This window comes from Lithobates pipiens, unplaced genomic scaffold, assembly GCF_037356315.1.
Source record: "Lithobates pipiens isolate NorthernLeopardFrog02 unplaced genomic scaffold, aLitPip1_a1.2 Scaffold_22, whole genome shotgun sequence".
Taxonomy (NCBI): Eukaryota; Metazoa; Chordata; class Amphibia; order Anura; family Ranidae; genus Lithobates; species Lithobates pipiens.
Window position 1 is genome coordinate 38,668,065 of NW_027507784.1, and position 17,714 is coordinate 38,685,778.

Below are 17,714 nucleotides of genomic sequence, written 5' to 3' on the forward strand. Positions count from 1 at the left end.
AGCACGACTCGCACATGCGCAGTAGGGAACCGGGAAATGAAGCCGAAAGGCTCCACTTCCTGATTCCCATACCCAAGATGGCGGCGGCGGCAGCACCCGAGAGACGATCGAGAGATTGGCTTCGGGTGCCGACATCGCGGGCGCGCTGGGCGGGTAAGTGTCCTTATTTTAAAAGTCAGCAGCTGCAGTATTTGTAGCTGCTGGCTTTAAAAAAAAAAAAAAAACGGCCGAACTCCTGGCAGACTCCCTCTTTAAAGGATGTTTACCTTTTTGGGCAGAATTTCTATTTTCATAATAAATAGAAGCGTTTTCCAATGCCATTCCTGGCCATGGGCGTCCGCAGAACTTTTTCCAGGGGGGGGGGGGGGGGGCATCATTTTAAGGCCACTCATGCTCCGCCCCTTTTCGACAATCTCATGAAAATCTTTCCACTGGAAATACATGTGTTATATAACAGATAATTAATCTTTACTTTGTATTGGAAGTTACTCTGGCGGCTGTGTTCCACGCCCATAAAGCCTAGAGAATGTACATCTTTTTACATTGCAATACATCTGTTGTGGCCATATTTTGATCTCATACTGTCACTGTATTGGCTGTTTTCATCAAGATAAAAATATGGCAACAACAGATGTATTGCAATGTAAAAAGATGTACATTCTCTAGGCTATATGGGCATGGTACGCAGCCACCTGAGTAATCTTGCGGACGCCCATGCTTTCAAAAACCAGCCCTGGAAAAAATTTCATACCAGCCCAACAGCATAACGTCATTATTTTCTTGTTCATGAAAGGGAAAACCATACATTTTAAGGCATATTTGATGAAGAGTGTATTATATATAGATATGAAATCACATAGGGCTTATATTATATATATATATTCAAATTCCAGTTAATAGTGGTAAGTGATCAATCATCAAGGGGGACCCCAGGAACTCAGAACGTGCAGAAAGAATAAGGGGGGTGGGTTACTAACATAAGGAGGAAACCCTTTATATCAGTGCCCCTTACATTATCGTATTCACTCCTCCCTTACATCAGTGACCCCCCCCCCCCCCCCCGATTGGCCTGGCGGTGCTGTCACTGACCTCCTCTCAGGTGCACTGTGCTGTCACTGACCTCCTCTCAGGTGCACTGTGCTGTCACTGACCTCCTCTCAGGTGCACTGTGCAGGGCTCAGTCAGTCGGCTCCAGCTTGGTGGCTCTGGTTTTATCCTATAGTCTCCTGTCTACAGTCCACACCCTGCACACCCTCTTCACAGCAGGGTGTGCAGACTCTGCTGTGAAGAGTGCTGATAAGGACATCTCCACTGTTGGTAACCCTTTACTTACTGATGTGAATATTGGTTTGGGGCTGACGATCTAGAGGGGACCACCCATATTGCCTATACCATCTTTCTGTTGAAAGGAATATCTGCTGTTTATGTTACAGCAGTAAGGTAAGGTAGCCATTGCACCTAGTGTGTGGACACCTACTCACGCGATCACCGGTGGAACTACTGTTTATTCACAGAGTCATCATATGTTTATGACACAGAGTGGATACATAAAGTGCATGTCGTGATATGGATTGAGAACTTTTCTTCTTTTATATAGAAATAGACACTTTCACTATTACTCCGTTGCACCTTATTGGACATTGAACTATTCATTGTTTGGTTATTTTCTGATTTTTTTTACCACTTTATTTTTTGAGTTTTTACACTATATGCACTATGGATTGAATTATATTCTATATCTAATATATATATATATATATATATATATATATATATTTTTTTTGATTATATGTTTAAACTTTTGGCACTGAATGCACTTTATTGCTTATTGTCACCAGATGCACTTTTGTGGAAGAAGTATTTTATGATAGTTTGCATGCGTTTAGATTCAAAATTAGTTTTTGAAGGAGCATTTACTTATCTTTGAATAAGATAACAGTAATTATTTGCACATTATATATTGACAGTTATACCCATATTTATCTATTTTATTTATTTATCTGTACTATTAGTGGAGCGCAACACCATTCACCATATATACAGAGAACACGGTAGGCTGAGAGCACTGGGGGGGGGCTAAGAGTGTGGGGCGGTGAAGAGCTCTGGGGGGGGACAGAAAAACAGGGGTGGAGAGCATGGGGGCTGGTGAGTACTGGGGGGTACAAAGAGCAGGGGGGAGCGGAGAGCACCAGTGGGGGCCAGAAAGAACAGGGGTGGAAAGCACGGGGGACTGGGGAGCACATGGGTGGGGGCAAAATGCAGGGGTGGAGAGCACGGAGGGTAGAGAGCACGGGGGGGGGGGGGCTGGAGAGCACCAAGGGGGAAAAAAGGACAGGGGTGGGGAGAATGGGGGGCTGGAAAGCACTGGGGTGGGGGTTGGAGAGTGATGGGGAGAGCTGAAGAGCACGGGGTGGGGAAAGAACAGGGGGGAGCACTGGGGGGGAGAAAGAACAGGGGGGAGAGCACTGGGGGGAGTGGAGAGCACAGGGGGGAGAAAGAACAGGGGGGGAGCACTGGGGGGAGTGGAGGGCACTGGAGGGAGTGGAGAGCACTGGGGGGGAAAGAACAGGGGGGAGAGCACTGGGGAGGAGAACGGGGGGAGAGGACTGGGGGGAGTGGAGAGCACTGTGGGGGGGAGCACTGGGGGGGAACAGGGGGGAAGAGCACTGGGGGGACAGGGGGGAGAGCACTGGGGGGGGACAGGGGGGAGAGCACTGGGGGGAGTGGAGGGCGCTGGAGGGAGTGGAGAGCACTGGGGGGGAAAGAACTGGGGGAAGAGAACTGGAGGGAGAACAGGGGAGAGAGCAATGGGGAGGAGAACGGGGGAGAGCACGGAGGGGAGAGCACTGTGGGGGGGGGAGCACTGGGGGGGGGCAGGGGGGAGAGCACTGGGGGGGACAGGGGGGAGGAACAGGGGAGAGCACTGGGATGGTGGCTAGAGAAGGATGGGGAGAGCTGGAGAGCAGGGGGGGCAGCAAGAACAGGGGAGGAGAAAACTGTGGGGGGGGGGGGCAGGAGAGTGTGGTGGTGGAGGAGAGCACGGAGGGGGCAGGAGAGTGTGGTGGTGGAGGAGAGCACGGGGGGAGCAGAAAAACAGGGGTGAAGAGCACGGGGGGTGGAGAGTACTGGGGAGGTACAAAGAGCAGGGGGGAGTGGAGAGCACCAGTGGGGGCCAGAAAGAACAGGGGTGGAAAGCACTGGGGAATGGAGAGCACTATGGGGGGTGGAGAGCACTGGTAGGGTTGGAGAGCACATGGGTGGGGGCAGAATGCAGGGGGAGTGGTGAGTACAGGGGTGGGGAGTGGAGAGTGCTGGGGGGGAGCCAAAAAGAACAGGGGTGGAGAGCACCAGGGGGGCAGAAAGAGCAGGGGTGGGGAGAATAGGGGGCTGGAGAGCACTGGGGTGGGGGCTGGAGAGTGATGGGGAGAGCTGAAGAGCACTGGGGGGGAAAGCACTGGGGGGAGTGGAAAGAACGGGGGGGGGAGGAAGAATATGGGGAGAGCACTGGGGGGGAAAGAACAGGGGGGAGAGCACGTGGGGGGGAACAGGGGGGGAAAGAACAGGGGGGAGAGCACTGGGGAGAACGGGGGGAGAGCACAGAGAGGAGAGGACTGGGGGGAGCGGAGAGCACTGTGGGGGGGGGAAAGAACGGGGGGAGCACTGGGATGGTGGCTAGAGAAGGATGGGGAGAGCTGGAGTGCAGGGGGGGGCAGCAAGAACAAGGGAGGAGAAAACTGTGGGGGGAGGGCAGGAGAGTGTGGTGGTGGAGGAGAGCACGGGGGAGAGGAGAGTGTGGTGCGGTGAAGAGCACTGGGGGAGCAGAAAAACAGGGGTGGAGAGCACCAGGGGGGCAGAAAGAGCAGGGGTGGGGAGAATAGGGGGCTGGAGAGCACTGGGGTGGGGGCTGGAGAGTGATGGGGAGAGCTGAAGAGCACTGGGGGGGGGAAAGCCCTAGGGGGAGTGGAAAGAACGGGGGGGAGAAAGAATAGGGGGGAGAGCCCTTTGGGGGGAAAGAACAGGGGGGAGAGCACGGGGGGAAGAACAGGGGGGGAAAGAACAGGGGGGAGAGCACGTGGGGAAAGAACAGGGGGGAGAGCACGGGGGCAAAGAACAGGGGGGAGAGCACGGGGGGGAGAACGGGGGAGAGCACGGGGGGGAGAACAGGGGGGGGGAAAGAACAGGGGGAAGAGCACTGGGGAGAACGGGGGGAGAGCACGGAGAGGAGAGGACTGGGGGGAGCGGAGAGCACTGGGGGGGGAAAGAACGGGGGGAGCACTGGGGGGAGTGGAGAGCACTGGGGGGGGGACGGGGGGGAGCACTGGGATAGTGGCTAGAGAAGGATGGGGAGAGCTGGAGTGCAGGGGGGGCAGCAAGAACAAGGGAGGAGAAAACTGTGAGGAGGGCAGGAGAGTGTGGTGGTGGAGGAGAGAGAGGGGGCAGGGAGCACAAGGTGAACTGGGGACAGTAAAATAAGTTAGATAGGAGAATCTGCAGGGGGCCCCCTGCAGCCCCCCCCTCGATCCTCCTATCCAGGCACTGTGGCACACAGGGCGGGCTGTACCTGCAGCATCTCCTTCTCTTTATCACCGCGCTGGATGGCTCTGTGTTCGGCGGCCGCTCTGTAACACAGCCCCGCCCCCCCAGAACCGACTTGTGTGATAGGGGGAACGTTGATTCTCTTTACTATCACACAAGCTGGTCTGAGGGGGTGGGACTGTGTTACAGAGCGGCCGCCGAACACAGAGCTATCCAACGCTCTGATCCATAGGAGAGGGCGGAGGATGCAGCCGCCAGCGGACAAAAAAATGAAAAAAAAAAGTGAAAAAAAATGCAGCATGGCGGCGGCTACGGCAGACACCTTGGGGATTCCAGGGGGGGGGGGCACTTGACCCCCCTTGCCCCCTGCTGTGGACGCCCATGTTCCTGGCCCAGCCCTCCCAATGTGCTTTTCTCTAGGGTCCCACCAGTTATTTTATCCACTGATACAAATGTCTGACACAGAGCAGCCCATGTGGAAACCAGTGGGACCCAGGCACACTTATCTGCTGTCTGGAGAAGTCTGGCCAGAAGTTGTCTTCATGGAATAAATACGGCCAAAAAGCCATACCTTCAACATGGCAACAAGGCTAAGCAACTCATCTAAGCATGAAAACATAGGAACTAGGGTGCAGAAAAATGGCAGCAGGTGCTCTGGACTGATGAGTCAAAATGTGAAATACCTGGCTGTAGCATGAGGCAGTTTGTTGGTGAAGGGCTGGAGAGCGGTACAATAATGAGTGTCTGCAGCCAACTGTGAAACATGGTGGAGGTTCCTTGGAAGTTTGGGGCTACATTTCTGTAAATGGAGATTTAGTCAAGATCAATGGTTTCCTCAATGCTGAGAAATACAGGCCGATACTTATCCATCATGTCACACCATCAGGGACACCCAGCAGCTACATTTACCCTGCTACAGTGGGGAAAGGGTGATCCTTAGTGTGCAAACAGGAAAGTGCGACTCAACCACCGTAATAAGGAGAAATAGAAGATAAAAGCCCCTGTTCCTATACCTGACATTCACTTACATGTAGATCAGAAGAGTCGAAGTGAAGTCAAATCTCCAAATTTGCACACTTGGCAGTGTTTAAGTCAGCGACTTAGAAAGTACTGGATTAGCATAATAGCCAGGCAGATAGTATTCTTTGAAGTAGAGATCAGCAGTCACGTAAAACACGTACGACGGGACTAGAAAAAGGAAGTTTAATACCTAGTAGCCAATAGCTTCCATCTCGTAGTTGAATCTGAGCATGCGTGAGTTTTTGCGTGTCGGAATTGCATACACACGATACCTCCATACATTCTCCATACAAGGCAAAGCCAATTAGAATTCAATTTGCTGACCTCAGACCAGTACAACATTGATTCTCATTGGCTGGTATAAATAATTGTACCTTAGAGCAGTGCTTCTTAACCTTTATCTCTTTAAAAGTATGCAAAATCTTAAGGCCTAGAGGCAATTCAGTTCGCATTGTGCGTTATACAAGTATTTCATTCATTCAAGGCACCCCAGTGTAAGATGTAAAACAGTTTGCATGATTATATTACAACTTTAATTATTCACCCCCCTTCAAACTACTATAAGCGCTTGCCTTGTGTTACAATGGAGGCAACTGACTGCAAGTAGATATTAGTCTGTCCGCTGGTTCCCAGCCAAAATATTCAGTTTTCTGCCTAAGCCCAGAGACGGAACTATTACCATTCCTTCAGTACTAGTCCATACATGATGGGGGGGGGGGGGGGGTGTAAACATGATGGTGTCAGAAGCTGACATTGTGTATGAACATGCCCCATACAGTCTTCCCTTAGGATACGTGTACACAGTCAGGTTTAGTACATATCATCTGCAGATCTGACCGATGAAGCCAATTTATGACAGCCTGAAAACAATGTTCAACCACAGACATGGCATGGGGAGCGGGCTTCTCTCTCTCTCTCTCATTCGTTTCCTTCTCTCTTCTTTTTTTCCTATTTTCTCTATTTCTCTTTTTCATTATTTTCCCTTCTGTCTCTCACGCTCTCTTTCCTTCTCCCTCTATTATTCTCTTTCCTTCTCCCTCTATTATTCTCTTTCCTTCCCTCTATTATTCTCTCTTTCCTTCCCTCTATTATTCTCTCTTTTGTTCCTTCTATTATTCTCTCTTTTCTTCCCTCTATCATTCTCTCTTTTCTTCCCTCTATTATTCTATATTCCCTTCCCTCTATTATTCTCTCTTTACTCTCCTCTATTATTCTCTTTCCTTCCCTATTATTCTCTCTTTCCTCCCCTCTATTACTCTCTATTCTCTTTTCTTCCCTTTATTATTCTCTCTTTTCTTCCCTCTATTATTCTCTTTTCTTCCCTCTATTATTCACTCTTTTCTTCCCTCTATTATTCACTTTTTTCTTCCCTCTATCATTCTCTCTTTTCTTCCCTCTATTATTCTCTCTTTACTCTCCTCTATTATTCTCTTTCCTCCCCTATTACTCTCTCTTTCCTCCCCTCTATTATTCTCTCTTCCCTTCCCTCTATTATTCTCTCTTTAATCTCCTCTATTATTCTCTTTCCTTCCCTATTATTCTCTCTTTCTTCCCCTCTATTACTCTCTCTTTCCTTCCCTCTATCATTCTCTCTTTTCTTCCCTCTATCATTCTCTCTTTTCTTCCCTCTATTATTCTCTCTTTCCTTCCCTCTATTATTCTCTCTTTACTCCCCTCTATTATTCTCTCTTTCCTTCTCTCTATTATTATCTCTTTCCTTCCCTCTATTATTATCTCTGTCCTTCCCTCTATTATTCTCTTTTCTTCCCTCTATCATTCTTTCTTGTCTTCCCTCTATTATTCTATTTCCTTCCATCTATTGTTCTCCCTTTCCTTCCCTCTATTATTCTCTCTTTCCTTCCCTCTATTATTCTCTCTTTCCTTCCCTCTATTATTCTCTATTTTCTTCCCTCTATTATTCTCCATTCTTCCCTCTATTATTCTCTCTTTCCTTCCCTCTATTATTTTATTTTCTTCCCTTTATTGTTCTCTCTTTCCTTCTCTCGCTCACTAGGGACCCTTTCACCGTTCAGGTCCGCCTGTCAGTTTTTTCAGGGGGACCTGAACGGACGTTCCATGCACCTCTATGGATCGACGGATGTCCGCTGACATCCATCCGCTCCGTTAAATCCAGATGGATGGTGATCCTATTTTCCATCTGTCTGGCGGATCGGATGAAAACGCACAGGTGGTTTATTTTCATCTGATCTCCCCATAGAGGAGAGCGGAGATCTGACAGGTCTGTCCCTGCACAGTGAGCGGAGACAGACCAGTCATGTTCCATGGATCAATCCCTGCTGAGCAAACGCAATCCGTATAACTGTTCCGCATGCGTGAAAGGGGCATCTTCCCTTCCCTACCCTTCTTTCTCATTCTCCCTTTCCTTCTTCCTCTCTCATTCTCTCTTTCCTTCTCCCTCTCTCATTCTCTCTTTCCTTCTCCCTCTCTCATTCTCTCTTTCCTTCTCCCTCTCTCATTCTCTCTTTCCTTCTCCCTCTCTCATTCTCTCTTTCCTTCTCCCTCTCTCATTCTCTCTTTCCTTCTCCCTCTCTCATTCTCTCTTTCCTTCTCCCTCTCTCATTCTCTCTTTCCTTTTCCCTCTCTCATTCTCTCTTTCCTTCTCCCTCTCTCATTCTCTTTCCTTCTCCCTCTCTCATTCTCTCTTTCCTTCTCCCTCTCTCATTCTCTCTTTCCTGCTCTCTCTCTCATTCTCTCTTTCCTGCTCTCTCTCTCATTCTCTCTTTCCTTCTCCCTCTCTCATTCTCTCTTTCCTTCTCTCTCTCTCATTCTCTCTTTCTTTCTCCCTCTCTCATTCTCTCTTTCTTTCTCCCTCTCTCATTCTCTCTTTCCTTCTCTCTCTCTCTCTCTCATTCTCTTTCCTTCTCCCTCTCTCATTCTCTCTTTCCTTCTCCCTCTCTCATTCTCTCTTTCCTTCTCCCTCTCTCATTCTCTCTTTCCTTCTCCCTCTCTCATTCTCTCTTTCCTTCTCCCTCTCTCATTCTCTCTTTCCTGCTCTCTCTCTCTCTCTCTCTTTCCTTTCTCTCTCTCTCTCTCTCTTTCCTTCTCTCTCTCTCATTCTCTCTTTCCTTCTCCCTCTCTCATTCTCTCTTTCCTTCTCCCTCTCTCATTCTCTCTTTCTTTCTCCCTCTCTCATTCTCTCTTTCTTTCTCCCTCTCTCATTCTCTCTTTCTTTCTCCCTCTCTCATTCTCTCTTTCCTTCTCCCTCTCTCTATTCTCTCTTTCCTTCTCCCTCTCTCATTCTCTCTTTCCTTCTCCCTCTCTCATTCTTTCTTTCCTTCTCTCTCTCATTCTCTTTCCTTCTCTCTCTCTCTCTCTCTCTCATTCTCTTCCCTTCTCTCTCTCTCTCCTTCTCTCTTTCCATCTCCCTCTTTCATTCTCTCTTTCCTTCTCTCTCTCTCTCTCTCTCTCTCTCTCCGTCTCTCTCTCTCATTCTCTCTTTCTTTCTCTCTCTCTCTCATTCTCTCTTGCCTTCTCCCTCTTTTATTCTCTCTTTCCTTCTCTCTCTCCCTCTCTCATTCTCTCTTTCCTTCTCTCTCTCCCTCTCTCATTCTCTCTTTCCTTCTCTCTCTCTAACTCTCATTCTTTTTCCTTCTCTCACTCTCCTATTCTCTCGCTAATTTTATTTTCTCTTGTTTTCTCTCCATAAATCTTTCTCTCAGACCCTCTTTCCTCCCCTCTCTCTCTCTCTCTCATTCTTTCTCTTCTTCCCCATTCTCTTTCCTCCTGTCTCTAACATTCTCTCCTTCCTTCTCTCTCTCTCTCATTTGATTCCACCCCGGCTCTCTGAGATGTATCACTTCCCTATATATTTTGCAGAAGTCGCCTCTCCTTCCCCTCTCAGAAAGTTGGTGATATGTAAATATTAGGCGATGGGGGTCAGTCTCTTACCCTGTGAAGTAGATGACAGAAAAATGAAGCTGAATTTCTCTTTCCAGGTGAAAATATCTGCAGCTGGAGACTTGCAAGAAAGCAGAGGGGGGTCCCTTCCTCCCCCTCCCACCATCTCATCCCCTTGTTCCTGTTTCCAGCAGACTACAACTCCCATGATGCAACCTAAGAGCTTCTTCCTTCTTCTTTTTTTATCTCTGCTCCAGGGCTGCAACACACAGGAGCTGCAATTTATGTGTAGGACCTCCTGTGTGCAGTGGCATAGCATGGGTTGTCAGCACCCGGGGCAAGGCAAGTAATTTGCTCCCCCTTGCGACCACCACACTACAATACACTGACCACCACACTACACTACACTATACTATACTACAATGTCCAATATACTATACTATACCACACTGACCACTATACTATACTATACCACACTGACCACTATACTATACTACACTGACCACTATACTATACTATACCACACTGACCACTATACTATACTATACCACAATGACCACTATACTATACTATACCACAATGACCACTATACTATACCACACTGACCACTATACTATACTACACTGACCACTATACTATACCACACTGACCACTATACATACCACACTGACCACTATACTATACTATACCACAATGACCACTATACTATACTATACCACAATGACCACTATACTATACCACACTGACCACTATACTATACTACACTGACCACTATACATACCACACTGACCACTATACTATACTATACCACAATGACCACTATACTATACTATACCACAATGACCACTATACTATACTATACCACAATGACCACTATACTATACCACACTGACCACTATACTATACTACACTGACCACTATACTATACCACACTGACCACTATACTATACTATACCACAATGACCACTATACTATACTATACCACAATGACCACTATACTATACCACACTGACCACTATACTATACTACACTGACCTCTATACTATACCACACTGACCACTATACATACCACACTGACCACTATACTATACTAAACTGACCACTATACTATACTATACTATACTACACTGACCACTATACTGTACTACACTGACCCCTATACTATACTACACTGACCACTATACCATACTACACTGACCACTAGGGATGAGCCGAACACCCCCCTGTTCAGTTCGCACCAGAACCTGCGAACAGACCTAAACTTCGTGTGAACTTTAGAACCCTATTAAAGTCTATGGGACTCAAACGTTCACAATCTAAAGTGCTAATTTTAAAGGCTAATATGCAAGTTACTGTCCTAAAAAGTGTTTGGGTACCTGGGTCCTGCCCCAGGGGACATGGATCAATGCAAAAAAAAGTTTTAAAAACGGCCGTTTTTTCAGAAGCAGTGATTTTAATAATGATTAAAGTGAAACAATAAAAGTGTAATATTCCTTTAAATGTAGTACCTGGGGGGTGTCTATAGTATGCCTGTGAAGGGGCGCATGTTTTCCTTGCTTAGAACTGTCCCTGCACAAAGTGTAATTTGTGCAGGAAAAAAAGTCTTTTAAAATCACTTGCGGCTAAATTGTCGGCTCCCCGTAATACAGAGAACACTCAATGAGTGTTCTCTGTATTAGCCGACAATTCATTCATTGATAAAAAAAAAAAAAAAAAAAAAGCGTGGAGGTTCCCCTAAATTCAATTACCAGGCCCTTCAGGTCTGCTATGGATATTAAGGGGAACCCTGCATCAAATTAAAAAAAAATTTGACGTGGGGGTCCCCCTAAAAATCCATACCAGACCCTTTATCCGAGCACGCAACCTGGCAGGCCGCAGGAAAAGAGGGGGGGACGAGAGAGCGGCCCCCCTCCCTCCTGAACCGTACCAGGCCACATGCCCTCAACATTGGAAGGATGCTTTGGGGGTCTGTGACCCCTCAAAGCACCATGTCCCCATGTTGATGGGGACAAGGGCCTCATCCCCACAACCCTGAGTGGTGGTTGTGGGGGTCTGCGGGCGGGGGGTTTATCAGAATCTGGAAGGCTCCCCTCACCAGCGTCAGAGGGGGGCGGGGTCAGGTGACGGGTGGCCCCGCCCTCCTAATATAAGAAACGTCAGCGCTGGGATCCTCGCAGTGTCTCCGCAGTGGAGACAGAAGACGGATGTATGGACAGCGCTGGACTGAGAGATCCCCCGTCGCTGGATATGAGCATCCATCGCTGGACCCCGGAGATCCGTCGCTGGATAGCAAGAGTGGATGAGCACCGCTGGAATCTTTTTTTTATTTTTTTTATTTTTAATAAAAGAATATTTTCAAAAGTGTGTTTGTCTTATTTAACCATTTTTACACTTTCTTTGTGAAATGGTAGGGGTACTTTTGTACCCCCTTACCATTTCAAACAGGGGGGGGGGATATGGGGGTCCCCTTGTTAAAGGGGGCTTCCAGATTCTGATAAGCCCCCTGCCCGCAGACCCCTACAACCACTGCTCAGGGTTTTGGGGATGAGGCCCTTGTTCCCATCAACATGGGGACATGGTGCTTTGAGGGGTCACAGACCCCCAAAGCATCCTCCCAATGTTGAGGGCATGTGGCCTGGTACGGTTCAGAAGGGAGGCCGCTCTCTCGTCCCCCCCTCTTTTCCTGTGGCCTGCCATGTTGCGTGCTCGGATAAAGGGTCTGGTATGGATTTTTAGGGGGACCTGAAGGGTCTGGTATGGATATTTAGGGGGACCCCACGTCAATTTTTTTTAAAAAATTTGACACGGGGTTCCCCTTAATATCCATATCAGACCTGAAGGGCCTGGTAATTGAATTTAGGGGAACCCCCACGCTTTTTTTTTTTTTTATCAATGAATGAATGAATTGTCGGCTAATACAGAGAACACTCATTGAGTGTTCTCTGTATTACGGGAACCGACAATATAGCTGCAAGTGATTTTAAAAGACTTTTTTTCCTGCACAAATGACACTTTGTGCAGGGACGACAGTTCTAAGCACGGGAAACATGCGCCCCTTCACAGGCATACTATAGACACCCCCCCAGGTACCACATTTAAAGGAATATTACACTTTTATTGTTTCACTTTAATCATTATTAAAATCACTGCTCCTGAAAAAACTGATGTTTTTAAAACTTTTTTTTGCATTGATCCATGTCCCCTGGGGCAGGACCCGGGTCCCCAAACACTTTTTAGGACAGTAACCTGCATATTACCCTTTAAAATTAGCACTTTAGATTTCTCCCATAGACTTGTACAGGGTGTTCCGGCTTTTCGAATTTGCCACGAACAGCCCAAATTGTTCACTGTTCGCTGAACAGGCGAACAGGCAATGTTTGAGTCGAACATGAGTTCGACTGGAACTTGAAGCTCATCCCTACTGACCACTATACCATACTACACTGACCACTATACTATACTATACTACACTGACTACTATACTATACTGTACTACGCTGACCACTATACTATACTACACTAAACTGACCTACCTACAGTCTATGTATCTCCCTCCCCCCCCCACTGACCACTATACCATACTACACTGACCACTATACTATACCATACTACACTGACCACTATACTATACTATACTACACTGACCACTATACTATACCACTATACTGTACTACACTGATCACTATACTATACTACACTGACCACTATACCACACTACACTGACCACTATACCATACTACACTGACCACTATACCATACTACACTGACCATTGTACTATACTGACCACTATACTATACTGACCACTATACTATACTGACCACTATACTATACTATACTATACCACACTGACCACTATACTATACTACACTGACCACTATACCACACTACACTGACCACTATACCATACTACACTGACCACTATACCATACTACACTGACCACTATACTATACTGACCACTATACTATACTGACCACTATACTATACTACATTGACCACTATACTATACTGACCACTATACAATACTATACTATACTATACTATACTATACCACACTGACCACTATACTATACTACACTGACCACTATACTGTACTACACTGACCACTGTACTATACTGACCACTGTACTATACTACATTGACCACTATACTATACTATACTGACTACTATACTATACTATACTATACCACACTGACCACTATACTATACTACACTGACCACTACACCATACTACACTGACCACTATACCATACTACACTGACCACTATACTATACTACACTGACCACTGTACTATACTGACCACTATACTATACTACATTGACCACTATACTATACTGACCACTATACAATACTATACTATACTATACTATACTATACTATACCACACTGACCACTATACTATACTACACTGACCACTATACTATACTGTACTACACTGACCACTGTACTATACTGACCACTATACTATACTACATTGACCACTATACTATACTATACTGACTACTATACTATACTATACTACACTAAACTGACCTACCTACAGTCTATGTATCAAAACTCTTTAAAAAAATGTATGGAACCAAAAACACAACCTGCTGGTCCCTGGCCCTTTCCATAAAATGCACACGTGACCCATCATAGGAAACCATGTTAAATAGACTGTAGTGAGTTTCTGCAAAACTGAAAATGTGCTAAAAATGTATAAGTGTGAACCAGGCCTAAGGCTTTAACCTGGACGAACATGATCAGAGACTGTTTAATGTGCTTGAGGAGAGAAGGCCTTAAAGGGTAAGTTTAGAAAACTCTGTAAGGTGAACTTACACAGGTGCCCCTCTTCCGTCCCGCTGAACCGCTATCTCTGGTTCTAAGCCCCGGTATATCCACGCCAGGAGTCCGGGGCTTACTCTCTGCTGAATGTCTAAAACGTCCCTCATCAGGAGGGACGTTTGGAGCATTCTAATTGGTCAGCTCCGTCACATGGCGGCACCGACCAATCAGCAGCCCCATAGCCATCCTCTCAGCTATGGAGAAGATTCGAGGAAGGGAAGATGACTTCTAAGCCCAGGCTCCTGACGTGGATATACCAGGGCTTAGAACCAGAGATAGTGGCGGTCCAGGTCAGCGAGACCGGGGGGGGGGGGTGAGGAGGGGTACTTGTGTAACTTCACCTTGCAGATTTTTCTGTAAAGGTGAACTTACACTTTAAGCTCTCCATTGGCAAATGTAAGTTTGCTCGCTCTTCAACTCTTCAATAAACTTGGATGGGGTGCTCTGCAGAAGAGGTAGCAACTGATCCTGCTTAAAGTGGTTTGATGATCCAAAGATACAAACAGCCCAGTGGGCACAGTTCTGTGCAAACTTGTATACTGGTGCAAGTACTGATGCATCAACAGCGGCTGTCTCCGGGGACGGAGTGCGTCCTGGCCAGCCTTAGCCCAAAAAGGGAAGATTCCTGTGCAGGATGGCGTGTCCCTCGCCTGACCCTACTCTCCTGGAACCTTTCCCTACTGCTGTTCACTCTCCCTGACCCATGGATGAACTGTATCTGTGCTATCCAGTCACCAAAAGGGCGCCAAAGCCTGGGGCAGACACTTAAAAAGGCTCTGCTGACCCAAGATAGCCACCTGGGTCACCTAGATGCAGCATAAAAAAAAAGGGGGTAAGCGCCACCTAAGTGCAATATTATTATACTGTAAAACAATTTATTTGCAACAGATTAAAAACACTCACAGGATACAAGATGTAAAATCACTCATCATAAATTGGCAGTATCCACTGCTTATCTCCATCCTGCAGGCATCTGAACCACTGGAGATGTTGTAGATGGCAATGGGCCCCCTGTAGAAACCAGGAAGTCCACATCAACCAGTGTGGAACACACGGGCGGAAGTGACGTCACCAGAAGAGTACCAGGCTACGTGTTCCAAGCCTCCAGCTCCTTCTACAGGCCTAGGGTGGCATTGTAGTGTGCAGCTATATATAGAAAAACAGCCGCGGCCATGGAACTACAAAGGCCGGTGGCTCTGGAAATAGATATGAATGCAAAGCACAAAAATGATCAATAGTTAACCTATATTTTATAGCTTGATTACTACTTATACATATTAAAGCTTTTTTGGTGATTTATACACTAACTGGTCACATACTCCCTGTGCGCCAGATAACCCTGTCCCCACTAGATGCAGCGTAGCCAACCAGAACGCTACCTAAGGGACCAAGAAAAACAGAGAAACCTGGTTTCTCCTGACTTCATTGAACTATCTCAAAACATCAAAATAGAGTGAATAAAAACACAATCCCATGTTTCCTGAACTCCCTACCAACCGCCATCTCCAGTTCTTCACAAAATTTAGACTTCGGGTATGTGTTTGACAGAAACTTGCTAGTGTCAGACTCAGGACAGTACTCTAGCACTTGAATAGGCAGCAAAAAAAAAAACCTATACCATGTGGGCCTTTTTTAAACATATATCTGTTGTCTAGAGCTCTGTCGTGGCCTGCAATCCCTCCCTGGAACATATCAGCTGTGGTAAAAGTACTAGCCATTTGGGTACCACATGCATTAGGGAACAAATCTCCTTGCACGTCAATGAGACAAGTTGGCAGCAAAAGGCTCACACTCCTCTTCCAGGGCCCATAACCACTTTCTTTTAGAGTGCCACGTCCTTTTCCTCTTTCTTAAAGTGGGAGTCCGCCGGGACTCTGCGTTTTTTTTTTTTTTTTTTAAAAAGCCAGCAGCTACAAATACTGCAGCTGCTGACTTTTAAAATAGTGACACTTACCTGTCCAGCGCGCCCGCGATGTCGGCACCCAAAGCCGATCTCTAGATCGTCTCTCGGGTGCTGCCGCCGCCATCTTGGGTATGGGAATCAGGAAATGGAGCCTTTCGGCTTCATTTCCCGGTTCCCTACTGCGCATGCGCGAGTCGCGCTGCGCAATAAGGACGGTCCCCGCTGCCTCTGGGATCTGTGTGTTTCCCAGCAGACAGCGGGGCACTTGCGGAAAGGGGCGTAATCTACGCCCCTTTCCGCAGAGAGCTATCCCGGAAGTAGGTGCAGATACCTGTACTGTACAGGTATCTGCACCCCCCTCCCCCCTGAAAGGTGCCAATTGTGGCGCCGGAGGGGGGGAGGGTTCCGATGAGCGGAAGGTCCACTTTAGGGTGGACCTCCGCTTTAAGGGCGTATAAGTGCCTTTTTTTTTTGTTTTCAGGACTGCTAATGCACCCTATTCTTCCACCCAATTTTTTAACCTCCCTGGTGGCATGATTATGTTGGATTTTAGGTGCTGAAAGCGGTACAATTATTTTGTATGGTAATTTGGCATTTTATATTGTAGGCCTGTAATTCTTAGGAATAACTCACTTAAATCTGTCCAAACCAGAATCTAGTAGACATCCCGGGTATGATACAATTTGAAAAACAAAATCATAAATTAAAATATAATAAATAACTATAAATAATTATACCAAATAATAATAAAAATTATTCAATAATGTAATCAAATCAAAAACACTGAAATTTGCTCAGTCGCAGATTTGTGGCTATCATTACTTTTCAGTGTTTGATGACGGATCTCCCCACAAATCGCTATCGCTCAATTCTGCAAGTGATTCTAATTTATTATTGCTGTTTTCTAGCTTGTCTAAAACCACTTTTGATGTAAAGGGACAGTTTTGGTTGCTATGGACAATCTCCAGTTTCCAGGCAGAAAGAACAGTTTTTATAATATAAAACTGCATGCAGGGCACTGGACAGACCACTAGGGACAAAAGGGATGTGAAATAATTACATGCAGTAATGTAATCTGTAAGATTACATTATACTGTATGTAATGTGTGTGTTTCACTTTTTGAATTTGGCGCCATTCTCCGTCCCCGTGCGTCGCAACGCTCGCAGGGAATGGAGCTCGGCTCCATGATGAATCGAGCGGAGGACAACCGCTCGAACTGTGGGGAGACATTGCTGGATCCAGGGGACAAGGTAAGCACACTCTTCCTGGATGCTGCAATGCGATCCCGAGCCAGACTCGGGAATACCGCCAGGGAGGTTAAGGGACTGCAAATGCAAAAATTCTTATTTTTCACAAGGGGAGAAAAAGGGCACATGAGCAGTACTAGAAAATAAAGTGGCTGCCCAGACACTTTATTTTCTAGTGCTGCTCACGTGCCCTTTTTCTCCTTTTTATCTTCTAGCAATCCCACTATAGGAGGAGGAAGTTTGGGGTTCTGGAATTGAGGATCAGGAGTGTTGGGGTGCTGGCTGTGAGATGGAGGGTTATGGGGCCATCACTAGGGAGAA

The 17,714-nt window shown here is 46.7% G+C and overlaps 1 protein-coding gene across 3 annotated transcripts in view; it reads right to left on the reverse strand.

The window, feature by feature from the left end:
* LOC143923594 (uncharacterized) overlaps nucleotides 1-15,263 on the reverse strand; it is a 48,269-nt gene extending 33,006 nt beyond the window's left edge. Inside the window, exon 1 of one of the 3 annotated variants that reach the window (XM_077447377.1) lies at nucleotides 15,146-15,263. In XM_077447377.1, coding sequence (XP_077303503.1) covers nucleotides 15,146-15,204 — 59 coding nt within the window. In that variant the 5' untranslated portion in view covers nucleotides 15,205-15,263. Of the gene's footprint in view, nucleotides 1-1,089; nucleotides 1,713-9,465; nucleotides 9,609-15,145 lie in introns of those variants that run through there. The other 2 variants (XM_077447378.1, XM_077447379.1) reach the window with 2 other exon arrangements.
* Nucleotides 15,264-17,714: the final 2,451 nt, after the last annotated feature.